The following is a 22,641-nucleotide window of genomic DNA, read 5'->3' on the forward strand; positions in this document are numbered from 1 at the left end:
TGGAATTGTTGCATAAGTGACACAGGCCAAGTCCTTACACACACACACCCAGGCACCCTTGGCTTTCACACCACTTAAAGTCCAATAAACTACAGTGCACCACAGCACATCAAGCTTTGTTTTAATGATAAATGTCATTGCAAAAAAAACAAATTGCAAATTAGCTGCTTCCATTCATGCAATGACAATTTAGGTTTTCAACAGGGATTACATTTATGAAGTCTCACACTGCAGGTGAAACAAGTCTTGACATTAAAGCAAAGTACATGTTAATATTGGTCATTGACCTTAAGTCAAATTCAGTTTAAAACAGCATTTGAGGAAGCTTTATTGGGCTAGAATTATACATTAACAATTTACCAACATGGATACTATCACAATAATGGTAAAAAAAAATAAAAGGAAAATACTAGCAGCTAAATATTAAAATTGTCAGTCATTCACGTAGTAACATGGATGTCAATTGTAGATTCTACAAAAAAAATGTCACCCAATATGTTTGTGTATAATTTAGTACTACTAAAGAGTGTGTATCCACCTGTTTGTGTTCAGGAAGTAATCGTGTGTGGGATTGTGTTCGTGTGTGACATTTCTTACAAAGACAATTATACATTAATATTTCAAATCTACACTAGAACCAAACAGAGCTACCAGCTGGTTCTCATATTGGGAAATGTTCCTCTTCATAATCTCCTTACAGGAACCCAGCAAACGCTCAAATGCCTGAATGTCTATTACTGCAAAAGAGAGGTGAGGGAGAGAAAGAGGGTGTCAAGTCAAATTCTTTAAAAGGCTATTGATCTACTGTGCCTGTATTTATAGTGTCCTTGTGTAGGAGTGCTGATCTGGTCCCCCTTTTATTCATTATCATTTAAAAGACTAGATCAGCACTCCCGAGACTACTCTGAGGCGCTATGGGCCCGATTCAGACTTAGGAAATGTAGTCCTTTCCTATGCACGTCTCAGTAGTTGGTATTCAGATGCATAGCTGCCTAATGCTTTGCAGGCATGGTTCCCTTCACGTGCCCTGAATACATTTAATTAAATCGCTGAAAACCCTCTCACATGCTGGGTTTTCAGTACGCTTAATTCAAATTTTCTCAACAGACTCATTACAATATATGGAAAGAACAGTTCAGAATGTAAATACACGCATATTTGTCTACCTTTCAGCACCAATTGATACATTTAAAAATACTCTGATCTTGTATATTATTTAAGGTTAGGAAAGGATTTATGAATTATAAAAAATAAATATATATTTTAGAGAGCCTTTTCACAAAATATATTGGTTAATCAAAAATACAGTGGTTTGATTCAACCTGGAAGTTGCCATATTCAAATAGTTCAATCCATGAAACATTGGAAGGTAAGAAAAATGTACAATGGGTTGACCTGAACTTGACCAGTTGCCCTATAAATCTACCCTAATAATCCTCACTAATTATGGAACTGTGATGTCCGCCATGGTCTGCATTCCACAATGATTCAAATAGGTTACATGTTCCAAATGAATGCAAAGCTTGTATTACGTTAGCCTAATATAATCCACTACTTGTCATGAACAGTCAATATCATGTTTTTTATGAAATTGGATGATATTTAGATGAAAGTATGAAAAATGATTGTTGCTTCTACATGGATAAAGTTTGATCATAAAGTTACTGTTCCCCCATGTCAAAAGCTTGGATTCAGGAGGCGGGATTATTTTAATACACCAATGCTAACATGACATTCTCCGCCTTGTAACCAACATCAGAGAAGGCATGTTTGCGGAGGGGCAGGCGTGGTTTATATAGCTACTCTACAGTGGTCAAAATTTGACTGTATAGTATCAGCAAATATAATTAAAAGTTTTCACTATTCATCTATGGCAAAGAAACACTATATAGTTGAAGTCGGAAGTCTACGTACACCTTAGCCAAATACATTTAAACTCAGTTTCACAAATCCTGACATTTAATCTAAGTACAAATTCCCTGTTTTAGGTCAGTTAGGATCACCACTTTATTTTAAGAATGTGAAATGTCAAAATAATAGTAGAGAGAATGATTTATTTCAGCTTTTATTTCTTTCATCACATTCCCGGTGGGTCAGAAGGTTACATATACTCAATTAGTATTTGGTAGGATTGCCTTTAAATTGTTTAACTTGGGTCAAATGTTTCAGGTAGCCTTCCACAAGCTTCCCACAATAAGTTGGGTGAATTTTGGCCCATTCCTCCTGACAGAGCTGGTGTAACTGAGTCAGGTTTGTAGGCCTCCTTGCTCACACAAGCATTTCAGTTCTGCCCACAAATGTTCTATAGGTGTGAGGTCAGGGCTTTGTGATGGCCACTCCAATACCTTGACTTTGTTGTCCTTAAGCCATTTTGCCACAACTTTGGAAGTATGCTTGGGGTCATTGTCCATTTGGAAGACCCATTTGCGACCAAGCTTTAACTTCCTGACTGATGTCTTGAGATATTGCTTCAATATATCCACATAATTTTCCTACCTCATGATGCCATCTATTTTGTGAAGTGCACCAGTCCCTCCTGCAGCAAAGCACCCCCACAAGATGATGCTGCCACCCCCGTGCTTCACGGTTGGGATGTGTCCTTCAGCTTGCAAGCCTCCCCCTTTTCCTCCAAACATAACGATGGTCATTATGGCTAAATTATGGCCTATTTTTGTTTCATCAAACCAGAGGACATTTCTCCAAAAAGTACGATCTTTGTCCCCATGTGTAGTTGCAAACCGTAGTCTGGCTTTTTTATGATGGTTTTTGAGCAGTGGCTTCTTCCTTGCTGAGCGGCCTTTCAGATTATGTCAATATGGACTCGTTTTACTGTGGATATAGATACTTTTGTACCTGTTTCCTCCAGCATCTTCACAAGGTCCTTTGCTGTTGTTCTGGGATTGATTTGCACTTTTCGTACCAAAGTACGTTCATCTCTAGGAAACCAAATGCGTCTCCTTCCTGAGCGGTATGACGGCTGCGTGGTCCCATGGTGTTTATACTTGCATACTACTGTTTGTACAGATGAACGTGGTACCTTCAGGCATTTGGAAATTGCTCCCAAGGATGAACCAGACTTGTGGAGGTTTACAATGTGTTTTCTGAGGTCTTGGCTGATTTCTTTTGATTTACCCATGATGTCAAGCAAAGAGTTACTGAGTTTGAAGGTAGGCTTTGAAATACATCCACAGGTACACCTCCAAATTACTCAAATGATGTCAATTAGCCTATCAGAAGCTTCTAAAGCCATGACATCATTTTCTGGAATTTTCCAAGCTGTTTATAAAGGCACAGTCAATTTAGTGTATGCAAACTTCTGACCCACTGGAATTGTGATAGTGAATTATAAGTGAAATAATCTGTCTGTAAACAGTTGTTGGAAAAATGACTTGTGTCATGCACAAAGTAGATGTCCAAACTGACTTGCCAAACTATAGCTGTTAATAAGACATTTAATGACTCCAACCTAAGTGTATGTGGACTTCCGACTTAAATTGTATATACAACAATTTGTGGACACCCTTTTTAAATGAGTGGATTAGTCCATTTCAGCCACACCCGTTGCTGATAGGTGTATAAATTCTAGCCCACAGCCATGCAATCTCCATAGACAAACTTTGGCAGTAGAATGGCCTTACTGAAGAGCTCAGTGACTTTCAACGTGGCACCATCATAGGATGCCAACAAGTCAGTTTGTTCAATTTCTGCCCTGCTAGAGCTGCCCCGGTTAACTGTAAGTGCTGTTATTGTGAAGTGGAAACGTCTAGGAGCAACAACGTTTCAGCCACGAAGTGGTAGGCCACACAAGCTCATAGAACGGGACCACCGAATGCTGTAGCGTGTAAAAATCGTCTGTCATCGGTTGCAACACTCACTCCTGAGTTCCAAACTGCCTCTGGAAGCAACGTCAGCACAAGAACTGTTCGTCGGGAGCTTCATAAAAGGGGTTAAGATCACCATGATCACCATGCGCAATGCCAAGCGTCGGCTGGAGTGGTGTAAAGCTCGCCGCCATTGGACTCCACAGTGGAAACGCGTTCCCTGGAGTGACAAATCACGCTTCTCCATCTGGCAATGCTCCGGACGAATCTGGGTTTTGCAGATGCCAGGAGAACGCTACCTGCCCAAATGCATAGTGCCAACTGTAGTGTTTTTTGGAGGAGGAATAATGGTCTGGGGCTGTTTTTCATGGCTAAGGCTAGGCCCCTTAGTTCCAGTGAAGGGAAATCTTAACGTTACAGCATACAATAACATTCTAGATGATTCTGTGCTTCCAACTTCGTCACAACAGTTTGGGGAAGGCCCTTTCCTGTTTCAGTATGACAATGCCCCCGTGCACAAAGTGAGGTCCATACAGAAGTCCATAACCCATCAAACACCTTTGGGATGAATTGGAATGCCGACTGTGAGCCAGGCCTAATTGCCCAACATCAGTGTCCGACCTCACTAATGGTCTTGTGGCTGAATAGAAGCAAGTCCTGCAGCAATGTTCCAACATCTGGTGGAAAGCCTTCCCAGAAGAGTAGAGTCTGTTATATAGCAGGAAAGGGAGGGACCAACTCCATATTAATGCCCGTGATTTTGGAATGAGATTTTCGATGAGCAGGTGCCCACATACCTTTTGGTCATGTAGTGTACTTATTTGTCTCCTATTTAATCTGTGTCTGGTGTTAGCTAGTTACTGGCTAGCTAGGTCTTCAGAATATTCTAAAATCCGCATAATAACAAAGCCGCATTTTCCCACCAGAGATGTTTCCATAAAATTGACTTGTTGCAGATAAAAGTCTGTAGTGAAGATAAAAAATACATTTTGCGGTTAAATTCCCATGTACGGAATAAAAAAAAAACGAGTTAAATAGGTTTCCATCGCATTTTGAACTCTACTGAGTTATAAAGTGAATGTGCCCACTCTTATATTGGCAAGTGCGCTATCTGGGCGCTGTTGGCTTGAGCGCACCTGTCGTTTACATGATGAGATTATATGGACAAAAGCAATATTATTTTTATTTGTCAAACTGCAGCCAAGCATCGACTATCACGTCACCAGAATAAGACCCTTGATATTTATTGGGAAGGAGCATCAAGCTCATCACCTTGCACTTTCAGCACCCTGTGAAGTTCTTTATAATTTATTTCATATGTAGCCTAATAAACTGCATGCTTTCCCGTGTCGTAGTGCGAGTACCACACAACATGTTATCGCGTGACTCCAAATGTACTTCGATTTGATGGTTATTATATCAATATTTACGCATAAGAGCGTTTCCACCGACATTTCTCGAATAATTAATTTTACCGACACAAAAATCTCTCACCTTGTCTATCGTATTTTGATTTGTTGACATTTAGAACGTTTACCAAATAGAAAAATGTTTCCATCAGGCAGGTAATTACATTTTGTATCCGTTATTTACTTTACTCACATGAAAATGTTGGATGGAAACCAGGTTATTGCTTTGTGTATCACCAAATTAGCTTGAGATGATTATACTGCGACACCGCTCACTTTATCCAAGTTTCTTGACATAGGCGTTTCAAACAGCTGTCACTCAAGGCGAGCTCATGACAATAAACTCCCTGCCCACTCAGCCTGTCTTTTCGAACTTCCTGGTAATTTTCGCATTTCCATTACCCCAAAATATTATGGATGATATTTTACATGGGAATGACTGTTCGGGACCTTTAACACGATACAAATCGTACAAAATACAGTTACAATTAAAATATTCTAGAAATCATAAATCAACTCGGTAGGTTTGGCGCTATACTATAATTTGCATATGGCTACAGGAGCCCATAGCTTGGGTCTCCACATTTCATAAGGCCAACATTTCATAAGGCCAAGATTTCATAAACTCCACTGTGGAAAAGGTGCTATGTTGATATGCTTCAGTTTGCTGCCATGTGACTGGTTTCACATTTGTCTCCAGCGATCATAAAGTGACATAGATTTTAAAAAAAACATTTGTCATTTATATTTACAATCCCCTTATCCAAACGGCTTTCTAATTTACCTAGTTATTATCAATAGCTCTTATCAATTTGTAAATTAGAGTGCATGGAGAATGGCAGCGGTTGACAAAGTACTCAATTGTCATACTTGAGTAAAAGTAAAGATACCTTAATAGAAAATGACTCAAGTAACAGTCACCCAGTAAAATACTACTTGAGTAAACGTATACAAGTAGTTGGTTTTAAATATACTTAAGTATCAAAAGTAAATGGAATTGCTCGAATGTACTTAAGTATCAAAATAAAAGTTGAAACCATTTCCGAGTCCTTATATTAAGCAAACCAGATGGCACAATTATTTTTATATTTTTTTATTGACGGATAGCCAGGAGCACACAACAATATGCGGTCCAAACACTTAAAAGACACACCCTATGCCCTCAGCCCTCAAATTAAGTGAACACTTCGGATGACGTTTGACCGAGTATACACTTGCGGGGCGAGGGAGGCAGGAATGATTTTTAATGGTCCATCCTTGGCCGGAAATTCGTCACTCGTTCATCCCGCGATGATTGTGTTTTCAGCCACCGCCACAGTCAATTATGATTGCATATCTACTTATATAAAAAATATTATTATTAATATACGCCTACTGTATGATAGCTAGCAAATTAATTAGCTAACTAACGTTTGCCTGCCTAGCTGTAACTTCTGAAGGACATTTTTTTTATTTCTACATTTTCCAAAAGATACCCAAACAAAAATATATGTACTTGTTACGAGACCTGTTTGTGCTGTCATGTGCATTAGTAGCTCAATTTCTAACTTATTTGCATTAGTTTTTACTTGCACTTGTGTGTTGACTTCTCCATTGATGTTGTTTTGAAGTTTTCGTTGACATTTCTTAGCCGATGTACAATCGTCACGAATTGAATTATGGGGATTATAACAGTCGCAAAACCGACTACAAACGAGGGCTGAGGGCCTTACATTGCAAACTTCCCTTGCTTGGCTAATCATATGGACCACCCCTCCAAGATGGCAATGGGGATTCCCCCAAGGGCATAAAATAAGTAGATTGCTCAACCTTATTCATCGTTTCATTGCACATAAAGGTGGTGGAATTTTGAGGGAATTAAATCAAGGTCAGAATATCTGTAGACACACCTCCTTCACACCTTCATTTCTTAGATCTCCACCCCAGATGGAATAGCGGGTGAATAGCATGCTATTCTCATTCTTAAGTAGAGGTCAGAATACGTGTAGAGAGAAAGGTGCATAGAAAGAGATTTACGTTTCATTTACGCATGAATTACAGTCCATGATCTATTCATTTTGGACTGCTTTAGACAGACAGAGAGAATGACCATGAATATCATTTTTCACGACTGAAGAGTAATGGTTTGTATGTGTGCACATACAACGTACCCAAGCACTTGGTAACTCCCATGGCGTAGACGGAGGCTGCACGTGGTTTGTTGGCGACCAGAGCCAGCTCTCCAAAGTATTGGCCCCTAGAGCAGCGTGCAATCTCCACCTCTGCATTACCCTGCTGCCCTGCCTTAGTCTAGGTAGGGAGACGTAGACATGATGATGATACTGATGTAACCGACTCCATAACTCTTTAACAATTACAGTTATCCGTTCCTTATCTACCACCCAACCTGATACATTTATTTTACTAGCTGCAAAAGCAGGAAAGCCAGCCGTACCACGTTCCAAAGAAGCTACACATACAATACATACAGTGCCTTGCAGCAGGTACCCACAGCAAACTCATTATTTATACAGTAGATCTAACACACTTCCTAGGGAAGGGGAAAAACATGTACACCTACTTTGCTTATTATCATGATCTTCACCTCCCCAGACTCCACAATATAGAAGCAATCTGCCTTATCCCCCTAAGAGTGCAGAAATGCAGTGGAATCGGCAGTGATACAGTACGAAGTAAAGAAGAATTGTTATCAAATATTTAAAAAATGTACTGTAAAAGTCGACAATACCTGTGTTAAGATGCACTCCCCATCTCTGAACACTCTCATTCCCACGACGTCAACAATCTTCATCCTCTCAGAGAGCTGAGGAAGAGCAAGATGAGGACAGACCATGGTGTGATAAAAGTATACATTGATCTTTACATGCATTCTTGATCTTGCATTCTGAGAGGAAAGATAGTTTACAATGGACTCTGTGTGTGCAATTTCATTCATTCTCTTATGGTGTCCTTTGAAACAAACTGCACAGTACACTTTTATTGTGAAGCACTTTAAGATGCTGTGGTCAAATGAAACAGACCTCGAGAGACTTTAGAAGGGGTACACACTCAATGAAGGCTTCGTACATCTTCCTCTTCTTGGCATTGTTTTTCACTATGAGTCTATGAAATGTGGCCCGATCCTAAAACGTACACATACCGGTTACTCATCTTTCACTGAAAAAACCCCACACAAGTATAAAGTAGGATTGTTCGGTCTCCTACTGTGACTCACCAGTCCCCACAGTGCCCCCTCCTGGTTGGCCATGATGGTGGCAGCACGTGGGGTGTTGTACATGAGCGCCAGCTCCCCAAAACTGCCCTTGTTGTCATACTTCCCCACACATTTCCCAACTCCGTCAATCAGCACAATAATATCATACACACCCCTACAACACACAGAGGTACAAAAGACGTCAGAGCAATCAGAGGACATCACATTCACATTAGTGTTGGTCAGTGCTGTTTAAGATTAGGGAGGACATATTTATTTTATGAGCATGGCCTTATTTCTATTACAGCATATTGGATGACTGATATTCCATTCACACAGCTCAATGTAAAATCGATGGGTTTCGGCTACTACACGATACTCGCATTTGTCATATACCCATCACCAGGTTGCTAAAACCTAGCATGCAAATGAAAGTTTATAACATAGTTGTACAGGTCAAGAGACAAATTGTAGTAATCAACGTGACAGACAGTGACACATTCAATACCGCCTTGCATACTCTTGCCTGTATTTAGCTGATGATCTGGGGTGTAAGCATTAGTCCAAAATGAGAGTTTCTATTTTACAAATTCAGGTAAGTCCCTCCCCGCTTCGTTCTCTTTACTTCTGTTTAAGAAACATTTTGCAACAAAATCGGCACAATAAATACACCCCTGATCAGCCGCACACTCAGTTAACTTTCATAGCAGCCACATACAAATAGCATGATCACTTTGCTCGTTAATTCCTTTGTTCATCTATGGGCTCTCCTATCACCTTTTCCCTACGCTTTTGGATTTCAGTGCACAACACAACAGCTATCTATAACCAGCCGCAAAAACCTCTCGAAGCCAAACTTTCATACCATAACCACTAACCGCTACACAGCCTACATTGTTGTCACCATATTAACATTATAGTCAACAAACTAGAGCTACTGCGTTTGTAAACCCACAAGCCAATTCATGGATACAATCACGCAATACAGTGTACAGCAAGCAGTTTAGCAGTTACACAGGCAGTGGCAATACATTTTCTAAAACCGAAAGCTTATCTTGTCTTGAAAGAGTTGCAATGTTGGATAGCCTTAGTCAGCTAGCTAACATAAATAGCGTTCATCTCTGTTTGAGTCAGGTTGTGAGTAGGCTAAATTAGCTGCATTAGTTAAGTAAGTAAAAGTTAAACTAAGAAGAAAAACATTACAACGAAATATAGCTAGCTCTCTCTCTCTGCTGCTTCTTCTTAATTGTTGAAGAAATTAATTTGTCAAAACTGCTCAACTATTGTCTTTCTCTCTCTTTGAGTCAACTACTCAACACACCACACTGTTTGGCAATGAAGGTCTACAGTAGCCTCAAAAGCACACTCTAGGGTAGCACCATGGTGTAGCCGGAGGTAAGCTATTTTCTGTCCTCCTCTGGATACATTGACTCCATCCAATCAGAGGATCAGAGAATAAATCTAGTAATATAGTAATCTAGCATTGCAGTGCTAGCTAGCTGGAGCTTATTGCTTTCAGTACTAGATTCATTCTCTGATCCTCTGGCTGGATGGAGTCCATGTACCCAGAGGAGGACAGAAAATAGCTTACCTCCGGCTACACCATGGTGCTACCCTAGAGTGTGCTTTTGAGGCTACTGTAGACCTTCATTGCCAAACAAAGTTTTAATCAGTTATTTGGCGACATGATTAAAAAAAGGATCACTTTTTTTGTTTCACCATTTGTTTTCTTTCTGAAATTCACTGAGGGTGGTCCTCCCCTTCCTCCTCTGAGGAGCCTCCACTGATTCAAATAATTAGGCCTAATGCCTCTCACACAGAAAAAAAGACAGATTCAACACACACACACCTCTCTATGACATAGAAGTTGTCTCCGTCATCCCCCTGGTCTATAATGTGCTCCTGTGGTTTGACCAACACCTCAAACATGCCATCCAGCACCTCTGAGAACTGCTCCTGAAAGAGAGAAACAACACTCATACATTAGAATATGTATGTATGTGTGTGTGTGTGTGTGTGTGTGTGTGTGTGTGTGTGTGTGTGTGTGTGTGTGTGTGTATATATATATATATATATATATATATATATATATATATATATATATATATATATATATATATATATGTGTATTATAAACTGGGACACCCAGCAACAAGCATCACACAAATATACTGCTGAACACATTTTTTTTCAACGATTCTACTGAGTTATAGTTCATATAAGGAAATCAGTCAATTGAGATGATTTCATTAGGCCTTAATCTATTGATTTCACATGACTGGGCAGGAGCGCAGCCATACAGTATGTGGGCCTGGGAGAGTATAGGCTCACCCACTTGGGAGCCAGGCCCACCCACTGGGGAGCAAGGCAGAGAAATTAATATTAAATTCTCTGGCAACAGCTCTGGTGGACATTCCTGCTGTCAGCATGCCAATTGCATGCTCCCTCAAATCTTGAGACATCTGTGGAATTGTGTTGTGTGACAAAACTGCACATTTTCGAGTGGCTTTTTATTGTCCCCAGCACCCGGAGCGCCAAGTCTCGGTCCAAGAGGCTTCTAAACAGCTTCTACCCCCAAGCCATAAGACTCCTGAACATCTAATCAAATGACTACTCAGACTATTTGCATTGCTCCCCCTTCTACGCTGCTGCTACTCTCTTTTATTATCTATGCATAGTCATTTTAATAACTCTACCTACATGTACATATTACCTCAATTACCTCGACACCGGTGCCCCTGCACATGGACTCTGTACTGATACCCCCTGTATATAGCCCCGCTATTGTTATTTACTGCTGCTCTTTAATTATTTGCTGTTCTTATCTCTTAAAACGGCATTGTTTGTTAGGGGCTTGTAAGTAAGCATTTCAATGTAAGGTCTACCTGTTGTATTCGGCTCGTGTGACAAATACAATTTGATTTGAAGGTGCACCTGTGTAATGATTATGCTGTTTAATCAGCTTCTTGATATGCCACACCTGTCAGGTGGATGGATTATTTTAGCAAAGGAGAATTGCTCACTAACAGGGATGTCAACAAATGTGTGCATAGAATTTGAGAGAAATAAGCTTTTTTGTGCAAATGGAAAAGGTTTGGGATCTTTTATTTCAGCTCATGAAACATGGGAGCAATACTTTACATGTTGCGTTTCTATCTTTGTTCAGTATAATACAAACTCCAATGTGTTAGGATGACTATTAAGAGGGTGTTTGTTTAATTCATAACCGAACATAAAATAAAATAACTCGAACAGGAAGATTAACTGTATTTCCTCTAAACTTAGAAGTAACTCTCAATACCTGAAGACAGAGGCTTGAATACAATACTTTACCTGGTCGAGGGTTTTAAACAGTAATATATCTCGGCAGGCGTCCTGGAGTCTGCGACGCTGCTCATCTGATTTGGGGTGTACCACCCTTGGCTCAAAGTCATCATCCTCATCATCGTCTGGGTTGTAGGCCTCCGCACACACTGGGGGGGAAAAACACTGTGACACACACACTGGGGACAAACAAATACTCCCAAAGGGAATGTTGTGACTGTAACACACAAGTGAGAGACAGAAATAAGATTCTTCATACACTGTATATAATAGATGCAAAACCCAATGATGAGGCTCACCAGATACTCTGCGACTGTATTTATTTGGGGTTGGAGGTGGCACTAGAGAAAGAGAGAGATGTTTCAGTGCTAGAAATGAAGTTGGTTCCACTGAACATCAATATTAGTTGTTCTTATGAATCATTTGACACACTTTAGCTTACACCCAATTATTTTTTACCCCTTTTTCGTGATATCCAATTGGTAGTTACAGTCTTGTCCCATCGCTGCAACTCCCTTATGAACTCGGGAGAGGCGAAGGTCAAGAGCCATGCGCTCTCCAAAACACGACCCTGCCAAGCCGCACTGCTTTTTGACACACTGCTCGCTTAACCTGGAAGCCAACCGCACCAATGTGTTGGAGGAAACACCATCCAGCTGGCGACCGAAGTCAGCTTGCAGGCGCCCAGTCCACCACAAGGAGTCACTAGAGCGCAATGAGACAAGGAAATGCCGGCCAAACCCTCCCCTAACCAGGTCGGCTGTGACGCAGTCTGGGATCAAACCCAGGTCTGTAGTGACGCCTAAAGCACTGCGATGCAGTGCTTAGACAGCTGCGCCACTCGGGAGGCCGAGCTTACACCCAATTCTGTCTAAATATACTTACATAGATACATCCAACAGTAAATGTGTAGGGTAGGGGATGGTACTACTACCATGCCTGATACATTCTCTTATTTTCTCCCTTAACCGTTTTTGTCAGAGTACAGCAGCTGATTTATGAAAAGTGGTTGAGACACCCTCAAACAAACGTTCATTATCTCATGTTGCTTTAAATAGGCTACTGAATAATGAAATAAATCAGGACAAATAGCTATTCAGTAGGCTAATACCCCAGTAGCATCCTATCATCTGATAACCTCTGGCAATGGAAGAGAAAATCATATGACTACAGGGGCCCTCACGTTACAATGAGAACCCATTCAACTGGCATGCAGATTACTTAAAAAGGACTTCATAGTATTATCGAATAGAGACTGATATCATGAGATAATGATTCATTATGCATTCTGTGCGCTTATTTATGTAGCCTATTATGTGCGCAAGTGGGAGCGAGTAAAAAGTTATAATAATTAAGTAAAAAGGTTATAACAGAAATAAAGAACATGGGAAATTATTGAAATATATTTAATAATCAAATCATGAAGATTGTAAAATAGAGATGCAAAATGTCACTCACTATAATCATCAGAGTCCTCATCTTCATCTGATTCAAACGAATTACTATCAAAAGCCACCCCCTTTCGAGCAGAATTGACCGGGCTGTCTTTAGCATGTTTGTCGTGTTTTCGGCTCTCTTGAAGACGCGTGAAATATTGGATTGCGAATTCAACCAAATCTGTCGGTCTGCGCCGTAGTACCTCCACAGTGTATCCTTGCAGCATGTCCTTCAAACCAACAGGTATCTCGATGCTCATCATAGAACTATGGTAGCCTATAATCTTTGACAAGTTCAAAATACAAATTTGAGTAAAACAATCTGCCTAATCCAGAACAATAGGCCTAAAAAAAAAGCATCACATAACTATAATAATCAAGAATTTCCAAGACCAGGGATTTGTCAAATTTAGCCCAGGCCTAGTCATAAAGTATGCTAAATAGCATAAGTAGTGCAAATACAATAGAATTTGAATATAACCTTCAGTGTCGGTCCAATATAAAATGCATTCCCTGATATCCAATGTTGCCAAGGCTATGTGAGAATAAAGAGCTAGATCAATGATCAGCGGCCATGGCAAATATCAAAGTATAGGCAAACATAAATAGATTTACTAAAAACTACCAATGACAGCTATCAAAACAGATTAAATTGGTTACAATTTACCGACCTCCTTGCAATGTAGTCTTTCGAATATTAGTTATGGTCTGACATTATGCATATTTTGCGAAATGCGCACAGCGCGGTTCTGCCCATTTTAATCCACTCCCAGTCCGCGTCTACTGGTTAATTGACGGGTCTACGGGTTTCCGCATTTAGACTAGAAGCAGCGTATCGGAAAGTATTGACCGGGCGAACCAGGCTATGTCACAACTTTTCAGATCAAAATGTCATTCATGCCCGTCTAGGCCTATTGTGTATCAGACCTTGACCCGAGGTGCTCAGTAAATATATAGTTATACACGTGTAATAAGATGTTCTAATTGGAAATTAGAAGTAGATCATGATTTCATTGTATTTATTTATTTATTTACATACATAATGACACATACAAACATAAGACAATGGCCCAATGAGGGTTCTCCATGTTGTGGCATAAGTTACATCTGCAACAACCTTGGAGAAAAGTATTATTAATTAATTCATTAATAAATCTACTATCAATTTCCAACGCAATGATTTGGTTACTGGATCACAGTTTGGAATGAGACTATTCAGGGATGTTTCAATGTACTGGTATGTTTTAAAAGCCATATGTTTTGTGTTTAAACACACACGCAGAGACACACACAGAGAGACACGCACACACACGGCATACTAACACACATTATACGCACCCTGTGAAAATGTACCTATTCCCTGATATGCAGACTCACTGAGTAAGTAAAGGCACATGTTCAATTCACAAATGTTCTAATTAAAAACACACAAAAATTAAACAAATGCAAGTAAAACACCAAGGAGTGAGAACAATGTGTGCGTTCCCCCCCTCTGTCCACCTCTACAATGTGTGCGTCTTTCTCAGTCCGTATGCCAGTCAGACGTTCAATGTGTACCTCTGCGTAAGTGTATGTATGTGAGTACTGTCGGTCTCCACTGTGTTAGTGAGTTCTGTCTCTGACATCTACGCCTGGGGCGTGGACAGGGATCACAGACCGGGTGCTGCCCAGTTCAGGAACTTCATGGCCATTTCAAACCCAAGGAAACAAGCCTAAGGGGAGAATAGATCAATGTTGTCATTAACTGACTTCATGAAAAGTGTAACATTTTTACAGGCAAGGGGTGAGTGTATTATGACTGTAGAATGCAGGTGATTTCAAAGTTTTGTGCACTAAACCATACTGTTTATTCTGCGTATGATATGCTGTGATTAAGTGGTAATAGGAGATCAGTGAGTATGGTGGACGTAGCATGTGTGAGTACCATCTCTGACTGGCCGGTGAGTGTGATGAGTTAAACAGACTGTATGTGCTGTATGTGAGTAGAGCGTGTGTACTCACTGCATTGGCAGGGAAAGCTCTGAGCATGACAGCGGTGAAGCCTTTGTACAGAGAGGCCACGCCCTCCTCCCTCAGCAGCTCTCGTAGAACGTCCCGGAAACCATTAGGGTACTTCCCTTCAGGGGCTGGGAGGAGAGCGAGAGGGCTCCAGTCATACTACGGTTTTACACAGTACACTTAAGGCTTCCCAACCCGAAACAGTTCTGAAGAGTTTGTGCATATACAGAATTATGATGACATTTTGTGACGTTTTTGTTCACTTTGAACTTCGGTGAGTTTTTTTTTTGTTCGGCTGTCCGGTCACACAATTATTTTTCTGGAACCAAACAGACACTACGGTTGGTAAGCTATATACTGTATACTACAGTTAGAAAAAAGACATCACAAGACATCAGGGTTGAGGTTATTTCGATTTCAATTCAGGAAGTAAATTGAATTTCTAATTCTGCTTCCATTTTTCCACAATGATTTTCTATGAAGAAAATGTAAAAATGGAATTGTAATTTCAGTTTACTTCCGGAATTGACTGAATTGACCCCAACCTGGTAAGAAATACATATTACACAGTATTTACACCAAAAATGGGGCTTAGTCAGAAACGCCAAAGACACACCTGTCTGGAAGCGAGACTTGAGTACATCAGGGGGAATGGCCACGGCCCAGTTAAAGATTCCTGCCATCCCTCCAGCGAATAGAACACTAGGAACACTCAGCTCATTGGGGCTGTGGAACAACCAATCACCAATTCATTACAAACAATACACACATGCCATGACAAAGAAATTACACAGCACACAAACAATAACACAGATAAACAGGTAATCATACATAGATTCACAAAACAGCTGTAAAATATATTTTGTGGGGACAAAGACACACATGTGCTTAGGGTTTCAATTGCATACACACACAGTAAACACACATTCACCTCTTGCCCTCTGGTGTGAGGAGGCGCTTCAACCATTCATAGGTCATGAAATACATCCCACTGGCTGGCACGTCTGAGAAACAAAGTAAGAAACTGTCAGAATTACTGGCAAAAACTCAGTTGTGTCTTAATTACACAATCACTACTGAACACAAGTATCTAGATAAAGAGCTAGATATCAGAGACACGGGTATAAGACTTACACTGAGTGTACAAAACATTAGGAACATGACAGACTGACCAGGTGAAAGTTATGATCCCTTACTGATGTCACTTGTTAAATCCACTACAATCAGTGTAGATGAAGGGGAGGAAACTGGTTAAAGAAGGATTTTAAAGCCTTGAGTTCAATTGAGACATGGACTGTGTATGTGTGCCATTCAGAATGTAAACGGGCAAGACAAAATATTTAAGTGCCTTTGAACGGGGTATGAGGGAGGTGCAAAAAGGGAGGTGCAACTCAATATTAGGAAAGTGTTCCTAATGTTTGTACACTCAGTGAATATTCAGTCAGGAGGTACCTCTCATGAGGGTGAGAGCAGTGCCTCTGTAGATTCCCCTAATCCCACTCTCTTTGTACAGCTGCTTCACACAGTCCATGGGCCCAGCATACTTCACCTCCCCTTTGGCCGCCTGGATCTGTACACACATAACATGTAATGTAACCAACTAGGTTGGAACCCTGGGTCTTATTCATGCCACAAGACTGTGTTAGCCCAGGGAACGTAAGTCTTCCGGTCTAGGGCAAGGCTCCTTATCACGTGAGTGCGGTTCACTGAAACGCATCTCCTTTGACCTCAGCCTGTTATCCAAAACCCAGTTAACCTAATCCTTGTTAACCTACGTTCAGTTCTGTAAGTGCCATGCTCACCTGTAGGAGACACTTGATACGTTCTCCAGGGGCCATGATGGCTGTGGTGAACACGCCTGACAGCATGCCGGCAGCAAACAGCTGTGGATACCTGAGCGGGACAGTGGATGGTAATGCACAACACACACACACACAAGCATACATCCGCCCGCACACAATTTCACCATACAACAAAAAAAATGGGGAAGACACTCTACTATGGAACAATCACCTACGTAAGGACATCGTCAGGGGTTTTCTGTTGTAGTTTCTTGCCCAGGCCAAAGCCAAAGAAGCAGACAGCGAACATGGGCGTGACTCCAATGATAGGGGCTGCCATGCCTTTGTACAGGCCTTTGAACCCCTGTTGTAGAGAACATGACAGAGAGAAGGAATGAATAAAAGAGAGAGCAAAGAGTGGTGAACAAAGAAATACATTGAATGGAAAACCAAAATCACCCACCTCTTTGGCAAGGGTCTGTTTGAAACAATCAAAAGTGCCTCTATACAGGGGGCTCTCGCCAGGGCCGGGCACAGGCATGGTCTGAATGCGCACCTAAGAGACAGGAGGATATGAACAGACTCACCCTATTGGCCTACACACATGACATTACTTATGTATAGATTGATATATATATTTATATAATTACCAGTCAAAAGTTTGGACACACCTACTCATTCAAGTGTTTTTCTCTCTTTTTACTATTTTCTACATTGTAGAATAATAGTGAAGACATCAAAACTATGATATGACACAAATAATCATATAGTAACAACAAAAGTGTTAAACAAATCAAAATATATTTTAGATTCTTCAAAGTAGCCACCCTTTGCACACTCTTGGCATTCTCTCAACCAGCTTCATGAGGAATGCTTTTCCAACAGTCTTCAAGGAGTTTCCACATATGCTGAGCACTTGTTGGCTGCTTTTCATTCACTCTGCGGTCCAACTCATCCCAAACCCTCTCAATTTGGTTGAAGTCGGGTGATTGTGGAGGCCAGGACATCTGATGCAGCACTCCATCACTCTCCTTCTTGGTCAAATAGCCCTTACACAGCCTGGAAATGTGTTGGGTCATTGTCCTGTTGAAAAACAAATGATAGTCCCAATAAGACCAAACCAGAAGGGATGGCATATCGCTGCAGATTGCTGTGGTAGCCATGCTGGTTAAGTGTGGCTTGAATTCAGAATAAATCACAGACAGTGTCACCAGCAACGCACCATCACACCCCCTCTTCCATGCTTCACGGTGGGAACCACACATAGATCATCCGTTCACCTACTCTGCCTCTCACAAAGACACGGTGGTTGGAACCAAAAATCCCAAATTTGGACTCATCAGACCAAAGGACAGATTTCCACAGGTCTAATGTTCATTGCTCGTGTTTCTTGGCCCAAGCGTGTCTCTTTTTCTTTTTGGTGTCCTTTAGTAGTGGTTTCTTTGCAGCAATTCGATCATGAAGGCTTGATTCACACAGTCTCCTCTGAACAGTTGATGTTGAGATGCGTCTGTTAATTGAACTCTGTGAAGCATTTATTGTGTTGCTACAATCTGAGGTGCAGTTAAATCTAATGAACTTATCCTCTGCAGCAGAGGTAATTCTGGGTCTTTCTGTCATGTGCCGGTCCTCATGAGAGCCAGTTTCACCATAGCGCTTGAAATGTTCTGGACATTTGGACATTGGCTCAAATGCATTATGGAAAGAAATTCCACAAATGAACTTTTAACAAGGCACACCTGTTAATTGAAATGCATTCCAGGTGACTACCTCATGAAGCTGGTTAAAAGAATGCCAAGTGTGTGCAAAGCTGTCATCTGTGATCTCCGCATGTGTGGTTCCCACCGTGAAGCACAGAGGAGGTGGTATGATGGTACGATATGCCATCCCATCTGGTTTGCGCTTAGTGGGAGTATGATTTGTTTTCCCAACAGGACAATGACCCAAAAACACACCTCCAGGCTGTGTAAGGGCTATTTGACCAAGAAAAGTGATGGAGTGCTGCATCAGATCAGACGACCTCAACCCTCATGAAGCTGGTTGAGAAAATGCCAAGAGTGTGCAAAGCTGTCATCAAGGCAAAGGGTGGCTACTTTGAAGAATCTAAAATATGTTTAAATTTGTTTAGCACTTTTTTGGTTACTACACGATTCCATACGTGTTATTTCATAGTTTTGATGCCTTCACTATAATTCTAAAATGTAGAAAATAGCAACAAAAAAAAAACCTGGAATGTTTTGTTTAATTAACCTTTTCAAATTGTACAAGCATATATAGGAGTTGGTTTACACATTTAAAATGCATATTAAGCACATACCAAGCACACAGGATAAAAAATTATTACTGAAAATAAATAAACCTTTTAAAATGTGTATTTCTTACTTCCTATAAGTGGCTCATGTGATAATGCATCTGTAATGACAGGTCAGTCACTGTCATAAGGTTAATGTTGTGCGATATGACAGAAATTGACATAGGTCAAAGGTCTAATGTTACACTCGACCTCGCTCATTGGGTTAACTGACAGTCCCTTGAAAATGTCAGTTCTATCAAATGTAAAGAGCCACGACACTCACATCCAGTAACCAATTAGAAATCTGTAAAGATACATGTTAATTGATTACTTTGCTGAATTCTACGTGCAGCTAAACCCAATTAGAGTTAGGCTCATGAGGCAAGATATTATTAACAGCTAGCTAGAGGAATGAGCTATTTTGAGAAATAAATAATTACTTTTATGGTATCAAGTGGATGTCCAGCGAAGACCAAGCAGACACCCCCAAAGCCCCCAGCAAAGAAGTTCTTCCCTGGACTTATCGCCTGCTGTTTAGACATGGTTTCTGTTCAAGAAAAGACAGCTAACGAGACAAGAAAAACGCAAAATGTTGCGTTGTTACGATCCGTAACAAGTTGGGAAAATAACTTATCTACCTAACAGGTTAACCCTGTGTCACCACTATCGGTCCAAATGAAAGGTATATTTCTTGACAGCCACCGTCGTGTCATCCAATGTGGACCTTTCACCCAGATATATGCCCGGACCGAATTGTCTGTTACACAAATGCTTTGGTTCCTCTTCATTTAGTGTCCGACCTTCTTCTTTGATGAGGTTTAACGGTGGTTGGCATCCAATAAATGTTGCATTACCGCCACCTACTAGACTGGGGTATAACTCCCTTATACTTGGCTTTAAATAAATAAATACCCTACCATCTAACACTAAACTCACCAAAAAATAAATAAATACCATACTCCACTATTTAAATCTATTTAGCCCAGGCCAACAGTCTGAATGGATGGGACACCACCACTTAACACACCCTGTAACTCTTCTCACGTCAAATCTCGCACACCCAAATACCTCTCTGCAGCTGCCACCAAAACCTCTATTTTCCATGACTTACATTCCATCCCTGCAGTACAGTTGATAACCATTGCTATAAATGCCAAAAATCCAATCTTACTGAAACATATATCACTTGTTGGTTTATCCCTCTGTACTAGTACAGATCTACTACTCACACCACTCCTCTCAGGATCCCTCCCCCTTGACCCATCATCCTCTACTTTCTTCACGTATGACAACTTCTACACTACTCTAACCTGGAAACCTCAACCTGCCTCTCTCACACAGGACATTACTGATCCCCAGCCCCATGGGCACCACTACAATTAACCCATACCACTACTTTCCCCAATTTGATTTGATTTGTTTTACCTTTATTTAACTAGGTAAGTCAGTTAAGAACAAATTCTTATTTTCAATGACAGCCCAGGAACAGTGGGTTAACTGCCTGTTCAGGGGCAGAATGACAGATTTGTACCTTGTCAGGTCGGGGGTTTGAACTTGCAACCTTCCAGTTACTAGTCCAACGCTCTAACCACTAGGCTACCCTGCCTTTGTCTCATGCACTTCTGCACAATTCTCACACCTAGGTATTTGGCATTTTATTAAGATCCCCATTAGCTGTTGCAAAAGCAGCAGCTACTTTTCCTGGGGCCCACACAAAACATGAAACATAATACAGAAGGATGTAATACAGATCAATAGACAAGAACAGCTCAAGGACAGAACTACATAAAAAAATGTAAAGGCACACATAACCTAAATATCAATGCATACACACAAACTATCTAGGTCAAATAGGGGAGAGGCGTTGTGCCGCGAGGTGTTGCTTTATCTGTTTTTTGTTACCAGGTTTTCTGTTTATTTGAGCGATATGAGACAAAAGGGAGTTCCGTGCAATTAGGGCTCTATATAATACTGGACGCTTTCTTGAATTTGTTCTGGATTTGGAGACTGTGAAAATACCCCTGGTGACATGTCTGGTGAGATAATTGTGTCAGAGCTTTGTGTAAGTTGACTATGCAAACAATTTGGGATTTTCAGGGCATTGTTTCTTATTTAAAAAAAAGAAGTGATGTTGTCAGTCTCTCCTCAAATCTTAGCCAAGAGAGATTGGCATGCATATTATTTATATCAGCCATCTTAAGAACAAAATGTGCCGCTCTGTTCTGGGCCAGCTTTAGCTTAACTAGGTTTTTCCTTGCAGCACTGGACCACACGACTGGACAATAATCAAGATTAGACAAAACTAGAGCCTGCAGAACTTGCTTTTTAGAGTGTGGTGTCAAAAAAGCAGAGCATCTCTTTATTACTGCCAGACCTCTCCAGTGTGTAGGAGGATCCTCCCCCCTACACACTGCTGCCACATGCCTATAAGCTTGACACCTTTAACAAGGTAATGTATTCGGCACAAATGCTAATATAGGATAATATCCTACCATCACTTTGTTGGCCAAAGATTCAACATCAAAACAGCAGACAACGACTCTTCTGTTTCTCCACTCACGCCACCCTGTCTGCGTCGCACCAAACGACGAGCATCACAACCCCCGGGAATCTTCCCCTTCGGTTGGTCAGCTTTCACATTTACCGCAACCCCAGTAATCACTCCACTCAATGGCATCCTTTTCTTGAGAGCAAAATAATTCACATCTCTTGCCCTCATTTGTTTAAAGTGGAGAGCCTGCTACATCTGACCAGCAGAGAACTTCACCACACCTATCGCCTCCGATACTTCGCCCTCATTCACTTCCATTTCTCCTCGTCTTCAACTCACTCTGCTTACACTTTCTACCATTCTTCTTTAACAAACCATCTCCCCTTTTTCCCGCCATTTTCAACCGACTCAAGCTCACCCTCTTCCTCCCATTCTCTCCCATGCTCTCTCTTAGACCTCCTCTGCCTCTTTTTCCCTCCATTCCTCCTCCATATTCTAAGTATAACGCTCCTTATGAGAATTACTGCACTTCTCCTGACATACATCTTGTTCTTGCCTTGTCAAGGGATGCCATTTAACCGCCTGTCACAATCTCTGTACAATCAGCACGAACCCCTCGGGATGTAGCGTTTCAACAGTGCATCCCATTTATAAAGCCTTAGTGTCCGACCATAAACACTTCATATGTTTTATAGGCCTACACCACAGTAAGAATTAAGCATTTCCTCTCACAAAATGTTGGACCCTACTTTTTCAAAATACTATTTCAAATAAATGGCAAACATTTGGTATTGCTAAATATGCATCAAAATCATCTTGTTTTATTAAAATGTTGATATTTACCCCAAATTTGTACAGTACAATCACAAAAAAAAAGAAAAAATGGCACACTCAC

General features: G+C 40.9%; 1 protein-coding gene across 1 annotated transcript; it reads right to left on the reverse strand.

Annotated features, from left to right (window-relative positions):
- Window positions 1-104: 104 nt before the first annotated feature.
- Window positions 105-20,021, reverse strand: prkar2ab (protein kinase, cAMP-dependent, regulatory, type II, alpha, B). Its single transcript, XM_042299906.1, is given in 16 exon segments — window positions 105-737; window positions 7,381-7,519; window positions 7,791-7,856; window positions 7,959-8,033; window positions 8,251-8,352; window positions 8,445-8,598; window positions 10,273-10,379; window positions 11,757-11,896; window positions 12,047-12,088; window positions 13,206-13,450; window positions 16,107-16,185; window positions 16,634-16,751; window positions 16,984-17,074; window positions 17,199-17,326; window positions 17,426-17,518; window positions 19,696-20,021. Coding segments are annotated over 16 exon segments (1,806 nt in total). The 5' UTR covers window positions 19,798-20,021; the 3' UTR covers window positions 105-612.
- Between the last annotated feature and the right edge of the window lie 2,620 nt (window positions 20,022-22,641).

This window comes from Oncorhynchus tshawytscha, linkage group LG02, assembly GCF_018296145.1.
Source record: "Oncorhynchus tshawytscha isolate Ot180627B linkage group LG02, Otsh_v2.0, whole genome shotgun sequence".
Classification (NCBI taxonomy): Eukaryota; Metazoa; Chordata; class Actinopteri; order Salmoniformes; family Salmonidae; genus Oncorhynchus; species Oncorhynchus tshawytscha.